Source organism: Labrus bergylta, chromosome 10 (genome assembly GCF_963930695.1).
Source record: "Labrus bergylta chromosome 10, fLabBer1.1, whole genome shotgun sequence".
NCBI lineage: Eukaryota > Metazoa > Chordata > Actinopteri > Labriformes > Labridae > Labrus > Labrus bergylta.
In genome coordinates, this window is record NC_089204.1 from 21,125,169 (window position 1) to 21,135,673 (window position 10,505).

The 10,505-nt window shown below is 39.9% G+C and overlaps 1 protein-coding gene across 1 annotated transcript in view; it reads left to right on the plus strand.

Moving 5' to 3' along the window:
• LOC109981935 (VPS10 domain-containing receptor SorCS1) overlaps positions 1-6,946 on the plus strand; it is a 59,244-nt gene extending 52,298 nt beyond the window's left edge. The window contains exons 24-27 of the mRNA XM_020630928.2: positions 222-321; positions 745-853; positions 1,934-2,088; positions 5,753-6,946. Coding sequence (XP_020486584.2) covers positions 222-321; positions 745-853; positions 1,934-2,088; positions 5,753-5,811 — 423 coding nt within the window. The 3' untranslated portion in view covers positions 5,812-6,946. The remainder of the gene's footprint in view (positions 1-221; positions 322-744; positions 854-1,933; positions 2,089-5,752) is intronic.
• Positions 6,947-10,505: the final 3,559 nt, after the last annotated feature.

Below are 10,505 nucleotides of genomic sequence, written 5' to 3' on the forward strand. Positions count from 1 at the left end.
ATGGTTTCCAACACTCTTAAAAGCCACCTGGGTTTTCGGCGCAGCAGGTTTGGTTTTCCGTGTCATATCAACATTTGCTCCTCTTTAGACGGAAGCAAAAATTCTGATTCATAATTCAGGCTGCGGGATGAAATGACTTGGGCTGAAATATTGATGACTGTGGAATATTGCTGTGCAGCCACCGCTAACAGTCCCGTCTGCTCTGTCACTCCTACTCATAGCTCTCTCAGGTTCTGCTAAGTGCTTTGAACCAAGACCTCATCCGGTTCACACTCAAGCCAGGGGTGCTGGTGAACGTGTATGCCACGCAGCTGTCTCCAGGTGAGTCTGCTGCATGCGACACATGCCCTAAAAAACACTTTTTTTTGTAGTCACACGAGTCTAAGTTTGAAATTTGAAGATGATTATTCAGCCTGCACAGGAACAAACACGTCTGCAGGCTTTCAATGGTGTTTTGTTTGTTTTTAAAATATGTACGCAGGGCTCTCTGGAGGGCCGCAATGATGATGATTGGATTATCCTAGATGAAGTAAACTAAACCATAAAATGATGATTGGACTTTAGCTTCCTCTGTCATTTTTCCTGGATATTTGCAGTAAAAAAAACGACACAGCAGTTATTCTCCATTGTCATTTAATAGGATTGCAATACAATTTACATTCATACAAAATGAAAAAGTATATTTTTGTCCTCGTACTAATCTAATCTTCCCTCCGTTTCTCTCTCATTCTTTGTCCTTCAAAGCTCCTCTTGTGGACAGCAGCGATAGTGGCCACAGTGGCACTGCAGTCATCATGCTGGTGTCGGTCGTACTGATGGGCTTGGTCATCTTTGTTATATATAAATTCAAAAGGTACAAGTATACTAGATCCAACATATTATACAGGCACATATGAGACACAGCAAAACTGCTTGAATGAATGTGTGAGGATGAATCCTCCCCTTTTTTTAAACTCGCATCTTTGCAAATATCCATGACAATTTAGTTGTTATTGCAGTTTTATGTGTGTGTGTGTATGTGTGTGTGTTGCACAATGGCCCTGAATAGAGTCGGCCCCATTATCTGCAGGCGAGCACCTCCCTGCTGAACTCCTAAAACTTTCCACAGGAATTCAGCCTCCATTTATCTCTGAGTTATGGACACTGGCGACACAATAATAGCTGGAGGAATAAGACAATTCCCCTCTGTCTCAATCTGCAGAATATTACAGGGAATGACAGACTAATCAATTCTCCCACAGAGCTGAATGGGTGTCAGAGTCCTGCAGTTATCAATATTCATCTATCTGACAATGTGAGGGTTGACCTTTCGGAAATGCTAAACACAGCCATCCAAGGTGAGGCATACTCTGCAGAATGGCAGGAAAGGTTGAGGTGATAAGTCCTGAGACAACATATATTATACAGTGAGGGACATACAGTAAATAGCATCCTGTGCTGCAGGTAATCCCATGCCAATCACAGGGGAATAGCTCGCTTTCTCTGCAGTGTGCTGAATTTTACTCATTACGAAGCCCAACATTGCCTAACTCTAACTTTTGGGATTATAATTACTACATTAAGAAATCAAGTTTAAGTTCCTAAAGCTGCATCAAATGTCACCGCGCCAGCTGCTGCACAAAATCACGAGGGGAGGATCTGAAATTAGAAATGCAAGATGTTAGTTTTAAGCAGAATTGCGGGTGCATCTGAAGGGGATGAAAAATTGATTGAAAACTGAGGTGAACAATATGAAAGTGAGAGAGCAATGCCCAGTGGAACGCAAAAATGCCCTACTTTCCAGCTTTCAAGCAATCTCTCCCCCATCTTTAACAGTTAAAAATAGTGTGTGACACATTATGCATCGTGAAAGCATTAGTGAAGAACAGACCTGATGGCAGCTTTCCATTAACTTGCCATTTTTAAAAGCATCTTTTTTTTCTGCTCCTTTCAGGAAGATTCCTGGCATCAACACATACACAGCGGAGCAGCCGGACAAAGAACAAGAGGTCATCCCGACTGTGACCTCCATCGCCGTCCCAAATCCTGAGGGGGACAAGCTGACCTCTCTGGATCATGTGGATGTACAGCTGGACTCCAAAGGCAGAGGTATTAATGTGTCCATTTCTTCCTCTAAGCCACAGCTATTCCTCGAGCATACAGAAGTGTTTATTCACACGGTTTATTTTCAGATTCTTCGGTTTGACAATGAACGTCTAGTTTGTATTCTGATAGAGTGATTACACAGTCAGTGGTATCAGTTTGAAAGGCAACAGAAAGGAGAAGCTTGCACAGCACACAACACCTTCTTGTGCATCTCAAAATATCAGAAGAATGACTTGGAAGATAAAAACACTGTTTTTTTTTTACATCAATCACTTAACTATACCTGCTTATTGCTTGGGTCTCTTGGGGAGGGGGTTGTGGTGCCAATCCGAGGGAACATTTTGTTTATAGGCATGTTTTTTCTTTTTTAAACATCCATTTCTGAGATTTCAACAATTTCATTTAGAACATTTTAAATCAAACTGTCAGATTTTAGCAGAACTACTTTCCTAAAAGTGAAGTATGTCATCTCTGCTGCTAGTAGTGTTGTAGTAGCATATATATTTATATATACTGTATATATATACTTATATGTTCTTTCTGTTCTTGTTTGATGTCCTTTTTGTTTCCAGTCATGGATACAGAAGGGACTAAAGGGGATTTGACTCCAAGAACAAAATGTAATGTGACCCGCACCTTAAAGTCTGTGTAAAGCAAAATCAGAACTTGTTCTCTAAACACACTTTATATGTTGGAAAAAAAAGTTCCTGTACATGTGAAAAGACTTACAACTATGTTTGACTGAATTATGATGATTTAGACCTTCAGGAAGTTTTTCATCACTTTAAGGTTCAGGTTTTTTTTTTGGGCAGGGACAAAATGTGGTTCTTGATGACTCGATTACATACCCCGCTCCCTTAGTGATAAAAGGATAGTAAAGCACCGTGCACCTCAGCATCTTCGGCTCTCAAGTTACTTCAAGTTCCTGTTTTACAGTCTTCAGTTCGATTAGCTAACTGTGCCTCAGTAACGAATCATGAGGTCAGTAACAGGGTAGGCAGGGAAGGTTATGAAAGCCACAACTAGTGATGTGTTTGTAACACAACTGATGTTACAGATCTTGGAAGACATGTTGTGAAATCTAGGTAGCATGTCTACCACTTTACTGCACACCACTGATTAAAAGAGTCTACATTCATGACTCCTCTTATTGATACTTACATCATTTTCAACATCAGAACAAACTCTCTAATCCTTTTCTGAGATCACACATGAATAGAATTCAACAGCTGCACATGAACTGACTGACAAACTTACACACCTGCAGCCCGAATTCAGCAACAGACAGCACAGCAACCGTCTTTATCCCTTATTATACAGTACATACACTATGTTAGCATCCTCTGTTAGAAGCAACAGTAAAACCATACAATTCTACGTTAACATTTAGAGAGGGTCACTGACTCAGCAGTCTGTAGATTGACTGCCAGTCTTTTCTCTGCTACCAGTCCTTTCCTTCCTTTATGTAGGTTGCTTAAGTCAAGGGCAGTCCTCTCTCTCTCTGGCTATAATTCCCCCGCATAAAATATATATGTTTTTAAATAATGAATAAGTTTTGAGACGTCAACAACCAGCCTTGGCATTGATAATGACTGGATGTACATAAGCTACCAGGAAATGGGCTCTAATGTTTCCATGGTGCCGTTCAAGTGGGACGCATTCAAGGACACGCTCACAGCATCCTAACGCAAAGATGACTGCTTCATTGTTCATGGTTTCTGGAACTTAATTGTATATTTGGGATATATTACATTACTGAAATTCTCATTACCGCACATAGTTCTGTTTACATCTGGTCACTACTGCACATAGTTCTGGTTACATCTGTTTACATCTGTTAGTCCGATCACTGTCCACTTATATCTACTCTTTTTATATTTTGTATTTTTAAGTTAAGTTTAAGCTTTAAGTTGTATTTAAATTGACACTTTCTATTTAGGTTAAAATGTTTTGTTTACTTGCACTGTTGTTAATTTACTGCTCTGTGTGCCTTTGAATTGCCCCCCGGTGACAAATAAAGTTTTTTGAATTGAATTGAATTGAATTGAATTGAAATGTGGCCTGGTGGCTAACAACACAGTATTCTGTTGTATAGCAAACTTATAAACTACATCTTTTTAATAGCTTTACACAACTTTAAAAAGTAACAGATTTCTGTTGGTTTTCACAATTTTGGTAGCATTTGGGATAATCTGACAACAAGAATATAAACAGGTCTGTAATCAGTGATAGATATTTGATTTTTCAGCATTTAAGCCTTTAATGAGAGCAGTCCGGCTGTTGTAGTGCGCTCAGATTAAACCTCCATCATTTCACTTGAAGCTCTTTTCTGGACAGATGATGAATTCAAAGATGAGTTTCCTCTCCCGTTGCCAGCTACAGCAGACTCTTGGGGTAGAGTTTACTTTTGCTGAACTTTTCTTTTCTAATTTGCAGAAACGAGGATGCACTGTGGAAATGCAGTCATTTTTCTTGTTAATTAGTACAGCAGAATGGGCTGGCTTTTCTCATATAAAACATTTAGGTTAGCCAAAAAGTTTGAGAAAGCCGGAGAGATGAGGAAAAGAAGCCCTTTAAACCCGAATCTACTTTAAGCCTTTAAGAATTTATTTTCCATTTCATTTTCTACATGTAGTAGAACTTGTGTGTCGAAGTTTGCACGGAAACATGTGTTACTCATGCGATTATCTTGACATGTGATAAATAAATATACAGCAGAGTCTTGGCTGGATGTTTGATGATGTGTAAATAAAATCCACTAGAACGGCCTTTTACTTATTTAGGTTGTAAAGGACTACAAACTGCAGCATGCCTCTCATAAAGCACTTACAGTTTGCTGATTGCTCTGAAAAGGTTCATTACCCAACAAGTCTGTGCCAACACATCCTTTTAGAGAGGGTGGGGGGGTGGCAGTGTGACTGAACAGAAGGCTAATGTGACAGTACCTCAGACCAGAGCATTGTACACTGTAGATTTTTTTTAGATCCACTTCTGTAACGCTTTGAGCTCTGCAAACAACATTAACTTATCTCCTATTTTGTGTTTGAGTTTTAACAGAATTCCCACAAGCATTCAACCAAAACTAACACCATTAAGGCATCACAAACAGTCATTGAGCTTGTGTTTCCATTGTGTGTGTAATTGTGTGAAGTGACCATTTAGTAGAGCAGAGTAAGTTCTGACAGTGTATTTAAACCTGTGTTTGCAGACAGGAACAAGTGACAGCTGTCTGACAGTGAAGAGATACAACATATTCACTGTGTGTTAAGTGCTGCTGTTCTTCCTCTCTGTATTATCACGAGTTGCCAAGACACCGTTATTGTTATGTGCTGTGTATTTATGCGTTTGCCATCCTGGGTTTTGACACAGTAAGGGTATTAGTATTCACAGGTAAGTGAAAGCACAATCATGTGTCGGGGTAAAGTGATGAGAATGTCGAGGTGAATTATTTGACCCAATAAAATAATTAGTGCATCAGGAAAGTAGCGGAGGGGTGAAAGCATTTTCATCAAGAAATATTTACGTGGTTCCGGCTGATTTACCTCCAGCCGCAGCTAAACAATCGACCTGTCTGAGATAAATGTTGTTTGCTTGTGAAAATACACCCGTATGCAAATAGCGACATAAAATTCCCCCTCTGTCTGTTTTCTTTCTTTTCCCTTGCCAGGCTACCTGCCATCTCACACAGACATCAAGCTCTCTGATGAAGCGCCCCATGTGTTTTAATGTTGGGAGTCTATGACCGACTCGAAAGCAATACATCTTCTTTGGCAGTTACTTCCAGCAAGCTATGAAACCACGGTCACAATGAACGGTCTCGAGTGTTTTGCTACCCATGCATGGATGGACCAGTTCACACTGTGCTGCCTAATCCCTCCGAGGAGACTGTACAGATTTATACTCGCTTCTTGAAAAGGGACACTTTTTGACTGAAAATACTTGTATTTTTGCAAGGACATTGATCTTTTTATGTAAATAATGTACATCCATAATGGAAGACGTTAAAAGTTATTTGTCTCGGCTGGTTACAGCTGCATCTGCTCCAATATGAAAATATCAAGCAGCAGGGACAGAAGTAATGTACGATATTATCTCCAAATGTGCTCCTGTTTCTGTTTCTTTGGGCCTGTGTTTGTGAAGTTTACTTTGTTTAACTCTGTGGAAGCAGCTTATCTGAGCAAGACAGTGAGGGGAAGCAGATTCATTAAGCTCTGCACAATCAGTAAATCTTATCACCACATTCTCATCAAATGAAAGCTTGCAATATCCACGAGATGAGGGAGGGCTCCTGGTCCCAGATCGGTGTGCTCCATCACGCCTGCCGCTCAGAAACCTACATATGTCACAACAATAATAAGAACGGAAAATGAGTGTATGTCCTAGAAAGGTACAAACAGACTTCCCTCTTTTTTGGGAGACTTATGAGTCTGTTTTGTGACTTTGGAATGAACTTCATATAGTAGATGTTAACAAAAACATTAAACACATGATACACACATTTTTGCTACGTGCTAAATCCTTTGTATGGATTTTTATTGCAGCAGTGCTCTCATATTTGACTTTTTACACCACCGTCAATCTGACTGTTAAACGATGCAATGACTTCTAAACGTGTGCATCATATTTGATTGTTGCTGGGAGCATTTTTTGAACACTCTGGTTTAAAAAAAAAGAAAAGAGAGCTATATTGACATTTTCTAAATAATTCCAGAGTTGCAAACTTTAGCTGTGATGCAGTAAAAAGTGCCAAATCTGAATTTTGAATCCAATACTTTTAAGGACAAGATTAATTTTGTCTTTATTTACCATGATTCATTTAAAAGAGTTGTGCTCCTATAGGCATTAAATATGTTTATGTTTTTGTTGTTTTTCATCGGACTGATCATTACAAAGGTTGTGCACTACAACACTAGTCTCGATGGATTCCTCTTTTTTTAAGGTTCAACGTGCAGCCTTGAATTCATTTGTTTATTCATTCTGGACTTGTTCATCTGCCGTGACGACACCAGCATCTCCACACGGCATTCCCTGAGTTTTCAGGGATGCAGAGGATCCTGCAGTCTGTTCTAGGTTTGCCCCCAAGGACTCGGCGGACAAAAAGGCTGCGGATTTGTTCATCTCCTCAGCTGCGAGGGACACGGAGATAGAGAAGACGTATCTGCTGTCAACAAGGCTCAGCCTACGCACGGAGCTTTGGTCAGCCGCTGTCTCTTTGGGATAAGTACTGAAGTTCTTCTTCATCAAACTTTTCTTTTTAAGTGTTGTCAGCATCATATGTCAGAAAGACAAATTGACTAGAGGCCTCTCCATACTTCTTCCCTTCCAGTCCTGCGATCGAGCCTGAAGCATAAATAAACTCGCTCTCGTCATCAGGTGAACACTGTCTCTCTCTCTCTCTCTCTCTCTCTCTCTCTCTCTCTCTGCACCGAGCATCGGAGAAGTTTTCTTTTGTGCTTGTTATATATTTAACAAAGTTTCTGTTAAGTCCCAGTAATCAACCTGTGAATATGATTGTGAACATATTTGCATGATGTATTTTTTTCCTTTTTTACGATACTTGAAATATGTCTTCAGTAGGGGAAAAAAAAAAAGACTTGTTAGAAATGTGAGCTGCAGTATGTTTTCGGGGCGGGGGTTTCTCAGAAGCTAGAAAACTCATCCATTACAAGTGACGTGATTATTCAGTGGGTTTGTTTCTGTGTCTTTCGTTTGATCTTGCAGAAGTAACCATGGTTGCAGAATAAAGCAGAAACACAGCGTGGCGTGTCGTTAAACTCATTTACAAATCATAAACAGCTTGTTTTGTTTTTTTGCCATCTATGGATTTGTAAAAACATTTTTATTTTGGAATACAGCTCTAATTTTTTTTTTTTCTTTAGTCAATCAACATATTTTTTTGAAAGGGAAGAACTTTGACTCCCCCTGAGCTGAATACAATTCTGATACAAATTGGTAGTTTTGATCGACAGGTATTCTCACTTTGTTGAATTAGTTTCTTTTACTGCCTCGTCTCTGACAAGTGTTGCTTAGCATGCTAAAAGTTTCAGTGCAGCTATTTGCATTATACAATGGGGGCCCAGCAGCAGGACAATGAGAAGTAGCCTGGAGTGATTCTAATGGGCTGGTTCCTTGACTCTCCCACTGTGCAACAAATTAATTACCCCCCTCTCCAGGAAATCAACACTGACACACACACACACACACACACACACACACACACACACACAATGGAGGAAGATTTTCCCAGTCTGGGCAGCACCTTGAATGAAAAATGTCCCACCACAATAACCCACAGCAATATTGTGTTAGCCACAGTGTGAAATTGATGAGCATGTTTCCTTTCATTGAGTGCTACATTACGGTGCCTGGCTGCAGCGAATCATCCATTAGTGATTGTCACCGTTCAATTTGATTGTGCGCCGGCGAGCATCCCAGGGCAGTTAGAGAAAGGCCTTGGTGTTAATTCAGACTGAGAGCAGCAGCGAGAATAAGACTCTCGGGGCGTTGATGGCTGCTGGAGTGATGAAGATTGGTGTGTGATATGAAGCCGTTGAAGTGGCAAACAAAATGCAAAACAGAAGAACAAGGGCATTGTTGCTGCAGATTTGTGTTTGAGGACTTGTTTCAGCCACTCAACTGTGCTGTATATTCCTGTCATCCGACCTTGCTGTCTGTCATATTAATCTGAAAAGCTTTTATGCCTGTCAGCAGGTGTGGACCATGGACAAGGCTCATTTTTGTTAGGTTGTCTTTCTGTCTGTCCAATTCTCAATGGTGAAATCTGAATCTTCTGATTGATTAGCAAAAACGTAAAAATCACTGAAGATCACTGGTTGGGGTTTGTTGGACAGAGATTAAACATAAAGGTGCAGTGATCCCTCAAAACACATTTTTTGGCTATTACTCGAGAATTAAGGAACTAGAAATAGACATTGGGACAAAACAAGATCGGGGGTGTTTAATATGGTTTGATGCTATCTGTACTGTCCTGTTATTGTGAACACTCTGGAAAGTCTTGATGGATTGTCTCATAACGATCTCAAACTCTGCCCGAAAGCTGGAGCACTGGACCCTCATAGACTCTACTGACCTCAGGCAGGCAGTGTTCGAGTCCATGAGGGCTTGAGAAGACTTAAAGAAGAGAAACGGGTCCCAATCGTCAGACCTCTAGTATGTATTTATATTCTTACATTACAGTGTTTATATGCTTAAGAAAAATGGCAAAAGTCAGTGTAACCATAAATATAAATCCTTTGCAAACATTTTAAACTTTATTGAATAATGCTCCTGAATACAGATATTGGTTTGAATTAAGGAGGGGCTGGAAAAATCACCATATTCACAATGAATTCTGGGTAAGTCCCATAGTAAAGTCTGCAGAAATGTGTACTCACGCAAAGTGTGTAATTCAGCGTTGTAAAGTCTTCACCAGAGCCCATTTGATTTGACAGTGGGACAGCTCTGAGCACTCACACACAGTGGGAACGCACGTTAAGTCCTTGACTGTGGAGATTTAAGATTTGGTTAAGGCATCGGATTCATTTGATTAGAACTTGTAGGTGAAGTTAATGTTCACATAGCTCCTTCCCCGTTCATTAGAATAACTGTCGCTATCAGTCCGATTTACTCATCAGACAAATATTATATTTCAAAAGTGAAGCCGGCATGTTTCTCAACAGAAATTTAGGAGGAACTTTAAGTTTCTGTTGATCTCGGCGACCCATTTGGACAAAGCAGTCATATAACCTATTTGCTGATTTTGTCCTGTTCATGATTAAAAAGTTTTTTTTTACGACAACAAACATCTCATCCTGCTGTTTGAACAGTCAAAAGTATCACTCATAATTATGAATCTTTGCTTTGGAAAATGTTTAAAACAGGCTGTTTCTTTAGTGTGCTGTGATGCACTATGCCGACATCTACCATGTGTCAGTGGTTACAGGCATTTAATATAAGATTTAAGAAATATTCCCTCTTATTGCTAGGTCTTGTTTGCTTTTGTAGGCTATTAAGAGGCGTTATCAATCATTTCAGTCTGACTCCTCACAGAGGCTTTAAATATATGTGCTTAATGGACATGGATGTGAACTGTAACTTGACTATAAGCAGAGGCAGACAGCTGTGGGGCGAAAATATTTTTTCTAGTTTATTTCAGATGTAAAGAGAGAAACAAAGCTGCCCTGACACCTGTACTTCTTATTAACAAAAGCATCTGTTCCACTCATCACTTGACAACAGCCTCAGTAATTGTTCCAATTAAATCCATATCTGGCAACTTGAGTGATCAAGTGATAGAGTGAAATGAGCTCAGTGTGAGTGTCAGATGGGAATCTTCACATGGGTGTTATCACACTTGTGCCCATTAAAGCCATCTTCAGAGCCTCTGTGGAATCATTAAGTGGCTCTGCTGAGACTGATAC